This window comes from Diabrotica undecimpunctata, chromosome 7 (assembly GCF_040954645.1).
Source record: "Diabrotica undecimpunctata isolate CICGRU chromosome 7, icDiaUnde3, whole genome shotgun sequence".
NCBI lineage: Eukaryota > Metazoa > Arthropoda > Insecta > Coleoptera > Chrysomelidae > Diabrotica > Diabrotica undecimpunctata.
This window is the reverse complement of record NC_092809.1, coordinates 27988210-28009851: the sequence shown is the minus strand read 5'-3', so window position 1 is coordinate 28009851 and position 21642 is coordinate 27988210. Positions and strand designations below refer to the sequence as shown.

At 33.2% G+C, this 21642-nt stretch overlaps 1 protein-coding gene across 1 annotated transcript in view; it reads left to right on the top strand.

Moving 5' to 3' along the window:
• The window catches only part of r (carbamoyl-phosphate synthetase 2, aspartate transcarbamylase, and dihydroorotase rudimentary), a 106722-nt gene that overhangs the window by 5828 nt on the left and 79252 nt on the right, over window positions 1-21642 (top strand). Inside the window, exons 2-6 of the mRNA XM_072536950.1 lie at window positions 2571-2709; window positions 12297-12573; window positions 14844-15157; window positions 15212-18353; window positions 20003-20107. Of these exons, the coding sequence (XP_072393051.1) occupies window positions 2571-2709; window positions 12297-12573; window positions 14844-15157; window positions 15212-18353; window positions 20003-20107 (3977 nt within the window). The remainder of the gene's footprint in view (window positions 1-2570; window positions 2710-12296; window positions 12574-14843; window positions 15158-15211; window positions 18354-20002; window positions 20108-21642) is intronic.

The following is a 21642-nucleotide window of genomic DNA, read 5'->3' as shown; positions in this document are numbered from 1 at the left end:
GCGATCAGTACGATGTAGAATATTTTTCAAGGATCTATACGCGTACGATACGTATACCGTTCGGCTCGCATATGTGTACCCACCTTTATACATACCTGAGAGTGTATACTTGCTATCGCATGAAATGGAAAGCAAACATTAAAAATAAGGAAAGATATTATATTAAAACGTATATCAGCTGCTGAAAAGAAAATTAAGCTATGTAGGGAAAACAGGGAGACACTTTTTTTTCATTTAACCATAAGTCCACTACTATGACATATACAAACAAAATTTCTTCAGGATTGTACTCTCACATGCAAAATTACAAACGAATTGTTCATTACAAACGAAAACGTCTAATTTAAAAATTGCTTTTTTTTGTTTGCATTTGATATATGTGCTTGAAAAAGGTAAATATAAACGAAGAGCATCCTGGGATACACTAGGATACACTCTGAAAAATTTTAATCAAACTGAAGCTTTTTTCGTTAAGTATATCAAAGTTGTATTTGGTAGAGGAATCATGTTTTATTTGCAAAGCATCTTCTTGAAGTGATTTAGGCAGGGAGTCTATGTTGACATGGAATGGGTCAATTGATATTCTGAAAATACTATCGTCACAAGTGTTTGGGAAGTATTTCTGGAACTCTTCAATTAGGCTTTCCACCCTGCAGTTTTAGGTTAAGCCTGTTCAACGAGTCAAAGATGTCTGACAAATAAGCTAATATTACTTGGGTACAATGTTTTTTGAAGGCCGCGATTCGTTCATTTTGCTTTTGCTGTTCCAAGAAGGCGATTAGTTCATCTCGAAGGTCAAATAATCTTGCCAAGATGTTTCATTTTAAGAGCCATCGTACTTCTGTATGAAATAGCAGTGTTTTGTGTTCGCTCCCTAAAGCTTCACAGAGTTTTAAACAGTCGAGTATTCAACGCACTGTTTTTTATGTAATTTACTACTTTAATATACAACTTTAAAACAGCATTCAGTTTATTTGAAAGAGTTGTTGCTGCCAAGGCTTGTCGATGTATAACACAATGTATCCCAGTCACATCAGCATTTTTCTCTGTTACTAATTGTACAAATCCTAAGCGAGAGCCAAGCATTGAAGGCGCGCCATCCATACATACACCGATCAGCTTTTGCCAAGACAGTTCATGTTTGTCAAAATAGCCTGACACTGCTTTGATAACATTAATAGCTTTTGTCGTGGTCTCCAACTCTGTAGAAAAGAGTAGCTCATCTTTCAATCTTTCGTTTTTAATATACCGAACATAAACAATTAACTGAGAACATTGTGCTATGTCTGTACTCTCGTCTAACCGAATAGTAAAAAATGGCGATTGTTTTACTGCATAAACTATCTGGTTTTGTATGTCTTCGGCCATCTTATCAATGCGACGTTTCACAGTATTGTCAGAAAGAAGTATTTGAGATAACTTTTGCTTACTCTTGAGCACCATTAAAAGAAGAAAGACAGCATATTTGGGGCACATACTTAATAATGAGAAGTACGAGTTGTTGCAGCTGATTATGAAGGGTAATACCGAAGGAAAAAGGGGCCCTGTTAAAAGTTAAAAACTATTTTCATTTTCAACAAAGATTTCTCGTCCCATTCGGATTATTATATTAACTGCTTCTAACCAAAACTACTTTGTTCTCTAGTGTTTCTAACTGTAACGTTGTCTTTTATCTGTTTCATAAAGTATTAAGGTCGTGGCATATTATCGTGCACGTTGAGTTTCCAGCACATAGCGTTTAGTTTCCGAAAAATATAATTTAAATGCTTTTAAATATGAACAACACACACTGTCCGGAACATAGCGTTTCAGACACTTAACGTTTCCGTTCAGTATATCAGAAAAAAATATTTTACTGATGCCGACGGCTACGTAACGAGCCGTAACCGGTTGGTAAGGATAATGTGAATTAGATGTCCGTCGTTTTCCCCTTGTTTATTTAGGTATTTGTTTGATTTTGATACAGAGTATTTAAAAAAATAATTTTCGAGGCTATTTTGTATATTGACAATTAATCACCGAAGTGATAAACAATTAGGACTTTTGTACGGAAGTGATACCTCTTCTTTCTAAAAATACTTTTTGGTTTGATATGTATGGCTTCGTTAAATGTAGTATTTTGTTTTTTAACTGAAGGTGAAATTAAATTTAAAACATATTTAAACTGAATCCTATTCATTCTAAAATATCCACAATATTTTTCATCGTCATCAATTAATTCTCTGTATAAAGTCCAGTATTCACATTCCTTCTTCCTTTCTCTTAGCATTGGATGTACTTCAAACCTTCTTTTTAACACAGTTTTTCATTTTTCATCGTTAAGTAGAAGAGCAATTGCACATAATTTTTGTCGAGAAAAGCGAGATCATATCTTCACCGAACCAAACTGAAACGTTCTATGTATGAAAATATGAACGCGCAGTCCGATTGCTGGAGTGGAAACGCTACGTGCCGGAAACTATACGTGCACGATAATATGCCGCGACCTTTATAGTAAAAAAATGATAGAGCCTAACGAGGAACATATTTTTAGTAAAGCGGTAAAATCATCATTATTTTTGTTATTTTAGTTTTTCAAACTGGTATGGTAGGATATCCTGAATCGTTGACAGATCCGAGTTATCACGCACAAATCCTGATTCTTACCTACCCTATTATTGGAAATTATGGAGTTCCCGAAGAGAAGAAAGACGAAAACAATTTACCATAGTAAGTATCTACATCCTAATGATTTATAGTTAGTGTGCGGGAAGGTTTAAGTTTGTTAAAGGGTATTAATTCCTAAGGATGACATTTTTTTCAATACCAAGGTGCTACAAACATTTGTGAATTCTGTTCCTATATTAAAATTTAGGTTTTTTCGTGTTATTATGTCTTCTTGTCTTTCTGAAATGTATTTTAATAATCTGTGGAGCATACATTAGAATTCATGTTACGACAACGTTGTTTAACAAATTGTGTTGATAGCACTTCTAGTTGTTTGCAGCTTTTGTAATCTTCGATTTATGATTTTTAAATATTGTTTCATTTTTACTTATTTAAAAAACTGTCATCAAAAGTTAGGGTTATTGTTATAAATGGTTTAAACAACAGTGGGACTGGTTTAAAGAAGATATTAGTTCAAAAGGCTTCTGTCAACTATCATAATACCTTTAAAAACAAGATTCAGTGAACAGTACAAATTTCTAATAGTCTTGCCAATTTTAATGTTTTAGAACTCAAGCCAGTAATTCGTAAAATGGCACTTAAATGCTCATCTATGCGACTAAATTAATGTTTTATGTAATAGTATTTTTGTGTAATATTCATTATAGTTCAGTCATTTGTTGAAAAATAAAATGTCCTGGAAACTTTTCCGGGAGTGTTGAAAGTTGGTAATTTTGTAGATTTTGATCTGCTCTTTTCGAATTTCAACTTTGCAGCCTCGTATCTTAGCCTCATGCGTCGCCATATTGAAAAAATGGTGCCTAATAACAGTTTTTTTTTACAATATCTCCATTCCGACGAATTTTACGGGAAAATCATTTTATACATAATTAAACTAGAGAATATTTCCTACATTTATGTCTTGTAACGATTTTACTATCTTTATTTAAATACTAACATAACAGTATTCACAATTTTTTCTCTAAAATCAATAGTTTTGGAGTACCAGCGCCACAAAGTATTATTCATATACAACATTAAAACAATCAACATTATTGTAATCGACGGAGGGCACTTATTCCGCCGAGTCACTTGGCATTGCGGTGAACCATTTTCATCTATTTGCAATAACTACATCACGTACTTATGCTCGAAATATAAATTCAATAACATAATCGACGATTCGACGAATATCCTGAAGATGTAGCAAAACCTAGTACCAAATATGCGGAGCGATCCCAACGATCACTAATAACTGCTTTATTAGACATACTTTTTGACGAGTCAATGATTCCAACCATAGCACAAGATAAATTCCTGGGGAATGATGCGCACAAGAACCGCCTAATTAGAATGTTGAAGACAAAATTTGAATCTGAGAATTTCATGGTCTTACAAACCTCGGAAGATGCGGATACGCTAATCATCCATACCGCAATAAGTGTGTTAGCAGAATTCGAGGCCGTAATAGTCGTCGGCGAAGATATAGATCTTCTTCAAGATCACAAGAAAATATATTTAGCAGATCATATTTAATTTTTGCATGTTTTCAGTGGCTGTGATACATCTGCTTTTTTTTTATCAAGGAAAAATGAAATTCATTAATGTACTCCGAAAAAATTCTAAATTAAACGAGGTTATTTAGGTTTTTTAAAAATTTAAACGCGATCCAGAGATTAGTCTTTGAATGTTGTCGCAGCACGACAACATTCATTCCGAACCTATCGCCAGGTTCAACAGTAGTACCAGAATGAACAAAATGCAGAACAATGGGGGTGAAACAAAAACTAAAATGGGCTAATTCATGTTACGACACTTAAGCTCCCAGCTCCAGAATCCTTGTTAAAACTTATTTCTTGTAAATGTAAAAAAGGATGTCAGAAAGTCTGTGGATGCAGAAAAGCTGGGTTAAAATGCTCTGTTATATGTACAAATTGTAGCGGTGCTTGTAATAATTCTCAAGTTTCATCATATGATTACGATGAAAAGTAAGAAATAGCGGTGTCCAAGACGAACTAGCAACGCCTGGTCCTTTAGGAATAGCAAAGCCAAATCGTTGCGCTAAATTCCGAAAATGTGCATCACACATGGATTAGGCCTACAACGGACACCACGATACAAAAACGCACTGCTTACTGTACCTCCAGGTGGTGTGGAAATGGGTTTTTTTACAAAACGCATACTGAAATGTAATTTGCGGCGCTCGTACGCCAAGAATTATTGATTTTACAAAAAAAATGCGAATACATAAATTACAGGAAATTTTCTCTAGTTTAATTTTGTATATAAATGTTTTTCTCGTTAATTGCGTCAGAAAGAAGATATTGTAAATAAACTGTTATTAGGCGCCATTTTTTCACCATGACGATGACGTCGCGAGCGGCGGAGATACGAGATGTCAAAGTTGAAATTCGAAAAGAGCATACAGAAATCTATAAAATTACCAATTTTTAAAAATCCTGGAAATCTTTCCAAGTTAAAGTACCAAATGGCTGCACTATTATCCAATATTACATGATACTTTGTATGCATATTTTTATATTTATAGTATTTTGAGAGTTTATTCGCATAAGTCAGTGCAATTCAAAAATTGTGAATAATTTATGGCAAACTGTTTCAATTAATCAGAATTCGATGACAAACTTCCATAAAATTTAACAGTCATTCATTTTATAGAACTTTTTGATGATGGGTTAAGTTCATTATTAGGCAAATTACTCGTTACGTCCCCAAATCACACACAAAAAAACGCGTTTGCTAAAATTTTGTCAGAATCTTCCTCGAAGTTATCAAATCTGTCATTAAAATGGACGTGTAGCATATTACAACATTAAATTTTTACACGATTTTTACAGTTCTGGAAATGATCTCAACTTTTTCTCTACAATATCGAATATTAATTTGTTTTTTCTGAAAACCTCATGTTCAACATAATTAACTGATGAGTTAAATCTGTTAAAATATCCAAGGTCAATTAATCATTAAGGGTCAGTAAGTTTCTAACATAAACTAAACCTGAATGGGTAAAAGGGAGGTCCAGAAGTTGGGTAATGTTTTGAGTAAAAACCGGCTCTCATTTATTTTAAATAACACAGCAGCGAGCGTTGGAAAGTGGGTCAACAGATATATTATATCTTATACAGTCTGTCCCAAACCCTTCTTTCAGTGCGTCACTAATTTTGACGTCATATAGGATTTTAAGAATGTCGAGAATTATTGCATGACATTTTAGTTAAATCTGACAGTTGCAGGATTGTAATCGGCTAAATGTGAAAAGATTATTTTTTTAAAATGTGAAGTTGTTTATTTAAAATAACGCTTCCTCCTATAGAATCTTTTAAGAGTTGACTGCGAGATAAAAAAATTTACTGGCAATTGCAAGGCATCAAAGCAAACATTCCTGTGATAAAATAGCATCGATTGAAATCAGTCATATTCGGATAAGTAATTTTCGAAAAGTTTCTGTGGCAGCCATTAGTTTAATTTTGTGAAGATTTATCATAAAATCGTGAAAATAGTTTAAATAGTGAGTGATTCTACTAGATTGGGTGTGCAAATGAAAGAGTGTTATGAAGTTTAGGTAAAAAAACAATGGACAGTTTAAATAGTAAAGCAGTTGATTTTTGAGTTAATCTATCAGTTTCGGTATGCAGATGAAATAGTGTTAATGGAGTTTAGTTAAAAAACAAGATACCGAATGTAAGTTTATGTAAATAGTTTAAATAGTGAAGCAGTCGATTTTTGAGTTAATCTACCAGTTTCGGTATGCAGATGAAATAGTGTTAATGGAGTTTAGTTAAAAAACAAGATACCGAATGTAAGTTTACCTTCTTTTTTTATGAATAACAAAAATGAATATTATATTTCAAACAATCCACAATCCGATTCAGAACCTGATTCATTAAAATCAATGATTACAGGGGATATGTGGCTGGCATCAATTATATCTTATATTTTAATAAAATGTGGTTCTAAAAAGAACCGTTTTAATACATATGAATATCTTCTAATTGAAAATAATTTAATAATTTTAATATTACTCTTTGTTCTTTCTCGGTATATCTCGGCATATTTAAAATATTTTTATGACAATAAATACAAAATTAAATTTTCACTGTAAAATGTCTGAAAATGCTAACCTGGAATGACAATTATCATTTTATCAGTTGACATTGTCATAGTACTGTCACTATTGAGACCATCTGCGTCAAATTATATTTATGCGCATCGTTGATTGGATATTTATTTAGCGCATTCTATACTCCAACCAATTATATATCCGTAAGTAGAATTCGCTTTAATATGCAAATACCCGTGAACGATACATAATTTTTTAAGTTCTATGTATAATAATCACAGACTTACGTTTTTTTCTGTCACTTCTAGCTTAATGCGTTAGAGAGAATTCGATCAACTATGACGCACTGAAAGAAGGGTTTAGGATGAACTGTACTAGGGTTACTGAAACGATTTATTTAAAACCAATTCAGAAAGAATGTAAAAAAAGAGAATCATACTTACTGAAAGAGAAGTAGATAAAAATAATTAAACTAAATAACAAAAACGTGGCCTTATCTGTTTAACTGAGTGACTAGGAAAACTCAATATCATACAAAAAAAATTAATCGTACAAAATGGTAAAAATCGCTAAACATTTATTTATTTAACACCTTTTTAGAAGCTGACTTCATTTGCGGAAATATACAAAGCTGCTTTTTTCACCTTTAAAACGCATTTTGATTTTTGTCGATAGGACAATCTTATCAAAAGATATCGAATTTTTACCGTCCAGTTGATACTAATTTTATTTAAAATTTATTTGGCGCGCGTACCTTGCATCTTCGTACACTCGCGAAATCAATGTTCAATAAAATTTGTATCAGCTGGACGGTAAAAATTCGATATCTTTTGATCCAAATGTCCTATCGACAAAAATCAAGATGTGTTTTAAAGGCAAAGAGTGCGGCTTTCGTATTCAGTTTTTGTATTTTGCCGAGAATAAACTCAGTTTTTATAAAGGTGTTAAATAAATTAACGTACCGCGATTTTTGCCCGTTTTTACGATTCTCGTGAGATGAATAAAATTGATCACTTTCAATAAACAGTTGTAATAAAATTTCCATTTTTAGACATCAATATTTAAAACCTAAGACATGAAATTTTAATTTTGAGTTGTGGTAACAAATATGAGGCATTTGAAATATGAATAAAAGGCGCAGAATTTAATGTTTTACATTACAAACGATCACACGTCACGGTAAATCCATTTAAGAAGACGGTTTTGGCTGTACTTTATTGCAGAAGTTTTGTTCTTTTGAAACACGTAGGTACTAGTGTACTTGAAAAAAAAAGTTAGAAATGTTTTATATTGTATGTTGTGTGAAAGTTTCAATCCAGCGTTTTTTAAGCATTTTTCAAATGCTTTACATTTGTTGCCAAAACTCAAAACTAAAATTTCATGCTATAGGTTTTAAAGGTTGGGCACTAGTAATCGAAACTTCATAGTGGCCAGTTAATGAAAGGGATAGATTGTATTGATCTCGTGATAATCATAAAAAATGGCAAAAATCGCGCCACGTTTATTTATTTAATACCTGTATAAAATCATGAGTTTATTTGCGACAAAATACAAAGACTGCATACAAAAGCTGAACTCTTTATCTTTAACACGCATCTTGATTTTTGTCAATAGGTCACTTGAGTCAAAAGATCGAATTTTTACCGTCGAGTTAATATAAATTTTATTGAACATTTCGCGCGCATAACTGACATGCAAATTCGACGGTCGCTTCAAACCTTGTTTCTAAAAGAACGGTTCATTCTACACAAAATATGTTTATAAACAATTTTGTTTATATCTCAGCTACATTTTTTATTTGAAAAATTTTTTTATGAGGTGTACAGATTCTTGGTAAATCGATTTTTTGCGTTTTTACCTCCCTGCGAGGGGGTTTTTAGGGGGAAGCCCGGCGGAAAAAGTGGTAAACTGTTTTGTATCTTTTTTCGGGTCCCAAAATTAACATTCCCGGCAAAATTCAGCTCGTTCGTATGATTTTTAGAGGTTCAGTGGCATTTTCGTCTCTGACGACTGGAGTATTGATACAAATTTTATTTAACTTTTCCCACCCGATGGTCTTAAACTTTCAAGTTAGCCGAACGGGATTTAAAATGTGTCCCTTTTCGAAGTTGTGTGTCACATGCCGATTATAAAGAGATTTTTAGTGACCTTCTAAAAGTGATCTGTTAAATGAATAAAAAATCATTGTTATTAAACTCTATTTAAATATTTAAAATATATATATATATATATATATATATATATATATATATATATATTACGTCGTATTCTTACATCTAGTACATCTTATCATCCTTTCAAAGAATACATACAATTGTTTTTGTGGCAAAGCTATGATTTGAACAAACTGTTTTAATAGACTTTTGACACATTCTTCTTGCCCTCTTGTCATTCTTTCTAGGGCATATAATACAACGTTTACTAGACATAGAACTAGATGGACCTGGAACTGGATTTTCCATTGGCTGTGTAGGTACTACTAGTTTGATAGCATCCACAACTTATGTAGATTTTTATTTTTCTGCCTTTCAGTCGCATTCGGCTTTATCAATTCATGCCCGAGTTCCAATAAAAAATTTCTTCTGTAATCGAATTTTTTCTTCAGGTCTGAATGCTTTGTTGTCCAAATTGTATAATCATTCAAGGCAGCTATCTCCAACATGTTTTGAAATATTATAAAAGGCCATCTTTTTGTGCTCCTTTTCACGGAATATTCATTGACCATCTTATCTATCGTGTCTACAGTTCCTTTGGTTTTATTATACCTATTGTCCAATAATGTCGGGTTTGAAATTATTTTGTACCTTATCATGATGTCCAGAACTTAACATTATGACTGTTTTTCCTTTTTTTGTGCACATAAGAGACCAGAGTGATATTTTTTGGTGAAAGCAAAAATCGGACCCCATTTTGGCATTACCCCATACCCCCATGTAAACACGAAATGGACATTTCTTCTAAATCCCACAATCTGCTCATCAACAGTTAAATGAAGTTTGCAGTACAGTTCTTGACGAGAATATCAATTAAAAATTTACTTTCTATTAGAGAATGAATGTACTGAAGAAAATCTTGTTGATTTTCACCAAATTTTCAAATCTAACTATTTAGAAGTGTATAAATTGGACGAACCAACCCAGTTATATATTATCGCTCATCAAATATATAAAAGTAAAAACTATTGTGAAAATTTTTCAAACTTGTTTTTTACAGTAAAGGAGATACAACAGGGGGGGGGAGACAACAGATTACTATGATACTTTGCAAAGGGATGGTTTGTGCTTAGCAACAGATTCAGTAAAATTTATTTATTACCATCTTTGTTCTACATTTAAATTTATTATTAATAATCCAAATCTTGAAAAATTATTTTAGCAACACAATTGTCACCTGAAGTTATTATCATCTTTGAATGAGAACATAAAGGATTTCACTTGAGTCACTTGAGTCTACTCACTTTGAGTATGATTGTGGCGAAAATGCCTTTAAAGTTTACTCTGCTGCTAGCTGCTATAAAAATTATGTGTATAATGTGTGTTGTAATATTGTTTTAAATAATTATACAAATAACAAAAATAGCAGCCATTAAAGTAATGAATCTTCAAAAAAAAACTGTACCTACTGTAAACACCAAGAATGCACATCAAACATTGTGAGCAATTGTTTTTATGTTTATTTCTAGCGATATTTTGTAATTAAGAGTAGCACAACAATGTTATGTTGGATTTACAAACCACATAATTTAAAATAAGATATCTATTAATTACTTAAAATTATGTGTTTTACCACAAGCCAATTTTACACATTTTTGTCATTGGTTTTTTTCCTAATAAACTTACTTACAATTATTATTATTTATTTTTACATTTTCCTGTTCGACTCAAAAAATACTGTTTATAAATTTTACCAGAATTTGTACTTTAAAATTGCGGCTTCGAGAATCGGACTAGCGATGTCACCAATTGCGACGTTGCCCTTTTCATTTCAGGGCTTGTAAAGTAAAGGTGGCTGTGGTAATACGAAAACCACATACATATACGGTGTGGGATACAAACGTATCGTAATCGTAAGGTTTTTATTTTTTAGTACTAGTTAATTTGGATTGCAAATTTTACATATTGCGATTAGTAATAAATCTCTTGCATTATAAAAAGAGCAATTTCGTACCTATTTGCTCCTCTGCATCAGTGCACTCCATGCATTCAGAAGTAACATTCTCCATATTGGACTGATCGTCACCTTTCTCATTGTTAGGGACATTTTTATTATGGGGAAGGAGCTCTACTTCCCACTGACTACTATCTATAGGGTCTTTCGTACCTATTTGCTCCTCTGCATCGATGCACTCTGTGCATTCAGGAGTAACATTCTCCATATTGGACTGATCATCATCCTTCCCCCATTATTAGGGACATTTTCATTATGAGAAAAGGAGCTCTACTTTCCATTAACTACCATAAGAAGGGTCTTTTTTAACTTGAAACAGCGAATCCATTGTACTTATTATAAAAAGTTTAAGTAAACGAATTAGTAGAAATTTTTACTTAGATACATATTTATATACCGTTAAAGTAGGGCATATCGTATGTGCTAAAATTAATTTTGGCCATTTTTGTATTAATATTTAACCTGTTACCGCATGCTTACATTGATGACTGATGTAGAAGTTTTATAATTACTCTTGTTATTGTTAGAATGATTGATACTAAAAGAACATTATGAAAACATAGTTAAATCTACACTTAACGTATACAGTTTAAAAAAAATTAGATCAAAAACTACACGCTAATAAAGATCTGCTTCAAAACTATCACCTAAAAGGTCCTAAAATAGACGATCCTCTCTTTGCGAACCCCTTGGCGTGAACTAAAATGAGTTTATTTTTTGTTTAAACCGGTATATGTAAACAAAAGATCGTCTAAAGTTTTCTATTAAATCGAATACTTGGAATTATACATTCAAATAATATTGATATTATGAATGAAAAAGAATGATATTATGAATTTGTTTCGAAACTATCTTACCGAATATTGATATTATTACTTATTTACTTCTGCTCGAGATAGGATTAATTCACTTCTTTTCTGATAACCCTTTGCATCTGACATTTTTAAAACAATACATTTATTCCTTTTATTTAATGTGACACAACTCCAAAACTCTCACCGATACAGTTTGAAACTATCTAAAATTATCTGCTATAGTGGCACAACTCAAAAGTGCCGGTATTTCATAGAAACTTGATATCGACACTGTTCGACTTCCACTGCACAACTAAAAAGGGCCAGTACTGCAAGAAACAATTTATCTCAATCGACAATATGTCATAGCGACACAAATGAGGTCTACCAGACATTTTTGCTATTATTATTGTGCCAGTTTTGCAGGTCATAAATAAGGCTCTTTCAAACCCTCTGGTAATAATAACTCTATTTTGTCAGTTTTTGAGTTAAGCCACTATTGCATACAGCTGACGATATAGTATGTCCAATCATTAAAATAATATTTAACATTTAACTTGGAATGAACAATATGTCTGTCTTAAAATATTTCAATATTTTTTACTTTGCAGTTTTTTCGAATCTAACCGAATATGGGCCTCAGCGTTGGTGGTTGGTGAACACTGCAACTACCCCAGTCATTGGCGCAGCACTAGAACATTGTCAGCTTGGATGGCCCAAGAAAACGTGCCGGGTATCCAAGGAATCGACACCAGACAACTTACCAAGAAAATTCGCGAGCACGGTACTATGTTAGGAAAGATCGTTTATCGCTTACCTTTGCCTGCTGAAGTAGGTTCTATTCTGGATCCTAATTTAAGGAATTTAGTTGCTGAAGTATCCATACAGGTAGGCGACAATAAAATAATTGACTCCATGTAGGTAGTAAATCGAAAATGAAGACTTTACTCTTATATAAAATTTAAATAAATTTTCGTAGTTGCTTTCTTATTTTTTAAGGTTTATTAATCATGGCTAGCTAGTATTTTTCTAACTATATTGTTCTATTCTATACTGTCTTCATTGAGATCTATTTTATTTTCTATTATCATTTCCCTTGATAATCCGTGTGTTATGAAGCCTCAATATTTTTTTATCAAATTATATAGCAGATTATGGAATATCGTATAACTATGTCAATACCTGTGGCAAAGTTGATTAGCTTTTCAAATGCAAGGCAAAGATAGCAAAGCGTGTAGAACGAAGACGGCAGAACATGTTAAACTATTTGTTCGGGCTGTTAGGCCGTTGTCTTCTGAGATTAGTTCTCGACGTTTCGCCAACACTAGGGGTTGGCATCTTCTGGAGATGTTACTGCTTCGCTTGTACGCTGAAACTGACGGTCTGGCGTCAGTTAAACGCCTAACAAACAGATAGAAACAAAGAGGATAGAATTAAGAAATACCTTCTTCAAGAAGTGCAAAAAAGTATGCCCTCCATTCGTCAGGGTATATCACAAGAAATATGGGAGACTATTAAAGATTTTCTAACAACTCCAATTAATCGCCCAAAGCTAAATAATCCTGTGAAACACAAACACTGGATGAAACCCTTAAAATAATTGAGAGTAGAAGAAATCTTTGTCAGTGGTACATAGTGAAAGGGAAAAAACAAGGCTGGTAAACAACAATACTATCACAATATATGTAAAGAAATTGAGAGCCAATATCAAAATAATTAAACGAGAGGTCCATTTTAAAAAGACGCTGCGATCAGTAAACTCAAGTATAACAAAGCACCAGTCCAGATATTATAACAGCAGGAATGCTCAAAGCCACAGAAGAAACCGGAATAAAAGTGCTTCACTTGCTCTGTAACAAAATATGGCATTCCAAGCAATGGCCTGGCGACTGGATAAAATCTACAACATAACGATAATACATAAAAAAGACAGCTTCCATAAATGCGACAATGATAGAACTATGTCCCTTATCCTACATACCAGCAAGATAATGCTACACATAATCAATGAGTGACTAAAAACTTTCATACAAAGAGAAATATCCCAAGAGCAAACTGGACTTACCAAAGGTAGAGGGACTCGAGAACCTTCTGAACATTTTTACCGTCCAGCTGATACAAATTTTATTGAGTATTGATTTCGCTCGCGTATCTGACATGCAAAATCCACGGTCGCTTCAAGCGTGGTTTCTAAGAGAACGGTTCATTCTACACAAAAAATGCATATAAACATTTTTGTTTAAAATTATCTTAGCTACATTTTTTATTTGAAACATTTTTTTCTACAGTGTACATATTCTTGGTAAATCGATTTTTTTGCGTTTTTACCCGCCTGCAGCGGGGGTTTTAGGGAGAAGCCCGGAGGTAAAGATGGTAAACTTTTATGCATCTTTTTTGGTGTTCCAAGATTAATATTCTCTGCAAAATTCAACTTGTTCGTATGTTTTTTAGGGGTCAACTCTCTGACGACTGGACTATATTATGTTTTGCATTTTTTTATAAAATGTGTTTGAAAATATTTGCTCACGATATATTTCGTCCTCGTTGCAGCACACTGTATAGATCTCTTCCTATGCGATTATGTTCGATCGTACATTATTTTTTTAATGTATGTTAATTTTTGCTTCATCTTAATGCACTTTACCTTTACAGTATTTTTCTTACTCTGCGTCTGTGTTCTTATCTTTGTAAAATCATGTCTATTGGGTCAGCTATGTCCGAATATTTTTCAGCCTGTAAATTATCATTATAGTTCTTGCGATTATAATCTATATTTGATATAATTTTAAACACTCCTGCGAAATAGATTACTTTGCTTTTATTATTGTCTACTAAGTATAATGTAGATTGTTTTTCTTTTTTACATTTTCGGGACAGTCTATCATGTTTTTAAAAGTGATCCTTGGCATATAAAAACAGGATGTGGCACTCCGGGCGTGACCGAGGAGGGAAAGCATAGCTTTCTTATCGTCTACGCACAAAGCGATAGTTTTTAATTTAATTCAATTCTATTCCATTATTTTATTTTATTAAGAAACACGCAATAGTACTTTATACTTTAGTCAAAATAATTCAGAGAAAGTTAAATATTTTTCAAAATGTAACTACGTTATTGCATTAATCAGTGTCTGCAAGACTAATATAATATTATTTTACAGAAACCTGTCACGTATAATATAAATGGAACTCCAAGAATTTGCGCCGTTGATTGTGGACTGAAATATAATCAAATAAGATGTCTTCTTAAGCGAGGAGCTCGAGTAGATGTGGTACCTTGGAACCACAAACTGAATATTGAAGATTATGATGGACTTTTTCTCAGCAACGGGCCTGGAAATCCAGAAATGTGCAAAGAAACTATAGCAAATGTTAAATCAGTGGTAGAAAACAACAAAGTGAAGCCAATTTTTGGTATATGTCTGGGTCACCAACTCCTATCAATGGCTATCGGTTGCAGTAGTTACAAAATGAAGTACGTTAACTAATATTTTTGTTTAATATTTATTAATTTATCTTTTATTTTAAGATATGGAAATCGAGGACACAACCAACCTTGTGTTCATCATGATACTGGAAGATGCTACATGACCTCTCAGAATCATGGTTTTGCCGTAGATACAAAGTCTCTGCCAGAGAATTGGGAACCTCTCTTCACAAATGTTAATGATAAAACCAACGAAGGGATAATCCATACGAAATTACCATACTTCAGCGTTCAATTTCATCCAGAACATATGGCCGGACCAGAAGATCTAGAATGTCTCTTTGACATTTTTATAGAAACAGTTAAAAATGGCATTAAAACTAATATTAAAGAATTAATGACTAACAAATTAGAATTTAAAATTGAAAAGCCTATAACTCAACTACCACTAAAAAAAATTCTTATAATAGGTTCCGGCGGTTTGTCAATTGGACAAGCTGGAGAATTTGACTACTCAGGATCTCAAGCTATTAAGGCTCTAAAAGAAGCAAACATACAAACGGTACTTATCAATCCAAATATTGCCACTGTGCAAACATCGAAAGGTCTGGCTGATAAGGTGTATTTTCTACCTTTAGTGCCCGAATATGTCGAACAAGTTATCTGTTCTGAAAGACCTAGTGGTGTCTTACTGACATTCGGTGGACAAACGGGCTTAAATTGTGGAGTAGAACTGGAAAGACTCGGAGTATTTGAGAAGTATAACTGTAAAATACTAGGTACTCCTATTCAAGCAATTATAGATACGGAAGATCGTAAGATATTTAGCGAAAGAATAGCTGAAATAGGAGAACAAGTTGCTCCAAGTATGGCCGCTCATTCTGTTCAAGAAGCTCTAGAAGCCGCAGATATTTTAGGCTATCCAGTGATGGCGAGAGCTGCTTTTTCTCTTGGAGGCCTAGGTTCAGGTTTTGCCAACAATAAAGATGAATTAAAAACTTTAGCTTTGCAGGCTCTAGCTCACTCTAGCCAACTAATTATCGATAAATCGTTGAAAGGATGGAAAGAAGTGGAATATGAAGTTGTGAGAGATGCCTTTGACAATTGTATAACGGTTTGTAACATGGAAAACGTAGATCCTTTGGGAATACACACAGGAGAGTCTATAGTAGTAGCACCCAGTCAGACACTCTCCAATAAAGAATATAATATGCTTAGGTCCACAGCTATTAAAGTAATAAGACATTTCGGCGTAGTAGGAGAATGTAATATACAGTATGCTCTGAACCCCAATTCTGAAGAATTTTATATTATCGAAGTTAATGCTAGACTTTCAAGAAGTTCTGCGTTGGCTAGCAAGGCTACTGGCTATCCTTTGGCCTACGTGGCAGCAAAACTAGCCTTGGGAGTATCTCTGCCTGACATTAATAATTCAGTTACAGGTGTTACAACAGCGTGCTTCGAACCAAGTTTGGATTATTGTGTTGTTAAAATTCCCAGATGGGATCTTCACAAGTTTACCAGAGTGAGCAGCAAAATTGGAAGTTCTATGAAGAGTGTTGGAGAAGTGATGTCAATTGGTAGGAAATTTGAAGAAGCTTTCCAGAAAGCTTTACGTATGGTTGACGAGAACGTTACCGGTTTTGATCCTTATTTGAAGCCTGTTAACGATGAAGAGCTCAAAGAACCAACCGACAAGAGAATGTTTGTGTTAGCAGCTGCTTTAAAACAAAACTATTCGATAGAAAAGTTGTACGAACTTACAAAAATAGACAGATGGTTTTTGCAGAAAATGAAAAATATAATCGATTGTTTAACTTGTCTGGAGACCTTCGACCAGTATTCTTTAACCCACGGGACTCTTCTTAGGGCTAAGCAGATTGGATTTTCTGATAAACAAATAGCTGCTGCTGTCAAAAGTACTGAACTAGCAATCCGGACGCAACGTGGAGAATTCCAAATTACACCTTTTGTAAAACAAATAGATACAGTTGCGGCAGAATGGCCTGCTACAACAAACTATCTTTATGTAACTTATAATGCTGACAGTCATGATTTACAGTTCGAAGAACAACACACCATGGTGTTAGGTTCAGGAGTTTATCGTATAGGAAGCTCTGTAGAATTCGATTCTTGTGCAGTGGGATGTCTGCGCGAACTACGCAGGCTAAACATGAAGACCATAATGATAAATTACAATCCGGAAACAGTTAGTACTGATTATGATATGTCAGATAGATTATACTTTGAAGAAATTTCTTTCGAAACTGTGATGGATATCTATAATATTGAAAATCCCACTGGAGTTATTTTATCGGTAGGAGGTCAATTACCCAATAACATAGCAATGGATCTGCATAGACAGAAAGCTAGAATTCTAGGAACATCTCCAGATTCTATCGATGGAGCTGAAAATCGTTTTAAGTTTTCACGTATGTTGGATAGAATTGGCATTATGCAACCTCGATGGAAAGAGCTAACAAATCTTAAATCGGCAATAGAATTTTGTGAAGAAGTGGGTTATCCTTGCTTAGTACGACCGTCATATGTACTTAGTGGAGCTGCTATGAATGTTGCTCATTCAAATCAAGATCTTGAAACTTACCTCAACGCAGCAAGTGATGTAAGTAAAGAACATCCTGTAGTTATCTCCAAATTTTTACTTGAAAGCAAAGAAATTGATGTAGACGCTGTAGCTTGTGATGGCATTATTCTTTGTATGGCTGTGTCAGAACACGTAGAAAACGCCGGAGTACATTCAGGAGATGCCACACTGGTAACACCACCTCAAGACATTAATGCTGAAACTCTGTCCAAAATAAAATACATAGTAAAATCAATAGCCGCTTCACTAGACATCAGCGGTCCCTTCAATATGCAGCTAATAGCCAAAGACAATGATCTAAAAGTGATTGAGTGCAATGTACGAGTATCAAGGTCTTTTCCTTTTGTATCGAAAACTTTAAATCACGATTTTGTTGCTATGGCTACAAGGGTTATGGTTGGTGAGGAAGTAGAACCTGTAGATGTACTGGAAGGTTGTGGTAGAGTTGGAGTAAAGGTGCCACAGTTTTCATTCTCGAGATTAGCTGGGGCTGACTTCATGTTGGGTGTAGAAATGGCCTCGACAGGAGAAGTTGCCTGTTTTGGAGAGAATCGATATGAAGCCTATTTGAAGGCCATGATGAGCACAGGATTTAGTATACCAGAAAAATCAATTTTGTTATCCATTGGAACGTTTAAGGTAAGTTAATGATAAATAATTTTTTTATAACGTCACATTCTTAATATAATTTGTTGGAAATTTGTGCTGCTTGCTTAGAATGAATAATAATTCTTCTAAAATCGTAGTAGTAATGTAGTTTATGTAATACTTGTCGGATTTATTTAAAAAAACTTATAAAAATCCTAGAAATAGTTTTTTTTATTGGCAATCAAAGCAAATAAAAGAGTAAAATTTAATAATGCGAAATTAAGAAACAGTACAAACTATGCATGTTAAGGAACAACCTTGATACGGCAGAGTTCTATTAATCAGGCACTTACCATCCGTTGCTATTAAGCTATTTTCATCAAAAAGTGTAAGCTAAAATGTCGATCAATATTGCATACATAAGACTCCAGACTTAAAAGGTAAAATGAATAGTTTAAAAAGTTCGATATTGAAGACATGTGCACACTGACAAAGTAGTATGGAGTTAAGCACGCTATGTTACACCATCTTAATAATCAGTAACAGATATCAGAGCATGTAAAGAAGGCGCTATTGGGAAAAGGCAGGAGATTTATTTACTGTATCTAACCCAAATCGAGTAAGAAAAAACTGACCCAAATTGAAAGTAAAGAATCGTCTACGGACAATGGAAAAAGGAAGAGGTTAATTAATGAGAATGAACAGCATGATAATTCTTTCATACAAATAAAAAGGTATTTAGATTTCAATTACGAGAGGGTATGATAATCAAGAATTGAAAGAAATGCCAGTAGAACTTATAAGCAATCTGAAATGACCAAAATAATTTTCAAGATGAAATTTGTAATTTAGGAAAAGAAAATTTAAAACTCAAGAAAAAGTAAATCTCCTGGATAGCAGGATTGAAAAAATTGATAAATATCAATTAATGAAGAAATTGAAGATGGTATTAACTTTATTGCAGATAAATTTAATGTGAATGTGAAAGCTAAAGAACTTATTATGAGGATTAAGAATAAACTAAGAGGAACGCAGTATTTTAGTTAAAGTTATTTACCATAAGCTAAATCAAGACTAGAGAGGAAATTAAGAGACGTGGCACACCAGGAGGAAAAGGGAAAAGGTAGTAAAACAACGTTTGAGGAGTTGGATTTCTTATTAGGAAAAAATTGCCGATTTTGTGATACATGTTGAAGCAGCCAGGTGCAAATTATGTAATGTAAGATTAAGGGGAAAATATAGAAAAATAACATTTATACATGCACATGAACATGTGTACATACACCAACAGAAAATACGGATGAAACTATTAAGGTTAACCATTATGAACCATTAAAAGAATTATTTAACAAAGTACCATTATATGATACAAAAATTAGGTATTGTAGGAGATTTCAACTCAAATAATGGTAGTCAAGATGTACTTATACAAGCAAATATCAGGCGGAAAGAGTAAATACAAGGATAGTAACACTACCAGATTAGTAATAAGTACTTCTTTGAGATTAAGCTGTAGTTATGTAGCGATCGTTGTCTATTCTTTCAATCTTTACCAGTCGATGTATATTGTTGTGCTTTTATTAAATTGCTTGATGACATCTTTTATTCATCCTAGCTTTATAAGGTTTGCACCACCAAAAAGATTATTAGGCTTGTAGTATTTTGTTAGTTTTCGTAAAAAAATGATTTTTATATTTCAGCATAAAATGGAACTCCTGCCAAGTATCGCTTCGTTACAGAGAATGGGTTATAAACTTTATGCAAGTTTAGGGACTGCAGATTTCTACAGTGAACATGGAGTCAAAGTAAGTATCTACGTTTTAGTGATTTTATTGTCCTATGATTTTGTATAGAAAAAGTTGATCGTTATAAAACCCAACAGAGAATTTTGGCTGATATCATTGACCTTTATATAATTCTGAGCACGCACATACACAAGAATGTTATAAAATAATCCCTATAATCACACACACAGTTCAATGACCCCTAACCGCAAGTACACATGGTTCAATTGATAATTGTAACTGCCTCTCTCCTAGACACTGTTTAGCGAAGTCTAAAGTGGTCAAGGTTCTTTTGATTTAATACCTGCAAACAATTTGTAGTTATTCTCATTTTATAAATACTCTAATAATAGTTCCAAACACTCCTTTAAGCGTTGAACTTGGTTCAACGAATTAAAAGAGCTATATCTAGCTTATCAATTGAAGAAATTGAAAAAATGAAACAGCAGTAGATTGCGCCCATCGTAGAATGCACTTTTCCATAAATAACGACGGAAAACAGTTCGACAAGTTACTGCAGTCCCAATTGAGTATTATTAACGGATGTTTTTCTAATCTGTCTTTTTGTTTTGTTTGCAAATATAGAACATAAAAAAAATCGAGAGGTTAATTATCGTCACTTTGTTTAAAATCATTTAATAACTACCATATTTTGTGTGTTGAAGATTTGTGTTGTTGACGAAAAAGCAGTAATTAAGTTGTGATTATTGTTTTATTTATTATGTTTTTTTTTTCACTTTCTTTAATATAGCCAAAAAAATCAATTTATTGTTATTACGAGTAAGGAGCAGTAGTGAGAAATTATTACTAAATGGAGATTTTTGTAATATCTTAACCGAATAAATATATCAGTAGAACTACACAGTTTTTACCATGATTTTAAGCAATTTTATTTTATGATACAGCAATGATAGAAACATAAACCCGTATATGTAAATGATTTAAGGAAATATAGAACACCACGTAAATTTGAAGATATCGCTGAAAACACTTAGCATTACAGGTTAGTACTAAACTCTATCCAACGAGAAGAGATAGTGCGCCAAAACAACAAGGCGTTGCCAAATTTGCCAGGTCCGGATTTAACGTTTGCTAATACATACTTTTTTAAACATATTTTTTTGGTAAATCGGAAATCCAAAATTAATAATATGTTGTACTTATCTGGATTCATCTTGTTGGTTTTATGCAAAAGAAATTTTTCCATTTTAAAAATAAATAGCAATTTGTAACACGCTCCTATTTACAATGAAATAAAACACCGCCACTGTTAACACTGCCATAATCAGTTACTGTTTGATTTTGTTTGAACCAACAAATACTATCGTCAGCAAATTCTTGCGTGTATAAACTCGCTATAAGTTCAGTTGATAAAATAGCTTTCGTGGTAATAATTGTATATTTCGGCGCGTTTAATCGAACTTAGTGGGTGTTTATTTATGCTTTCTATTGTTTGCTTTTATATTTATTTTTTTACACTGTTTACAGTTTGCTGTCTAATTTTCAGTTTTACAAACAATGTCGAGTTCTACAGATTCTGCCGAGGAATTAACTCC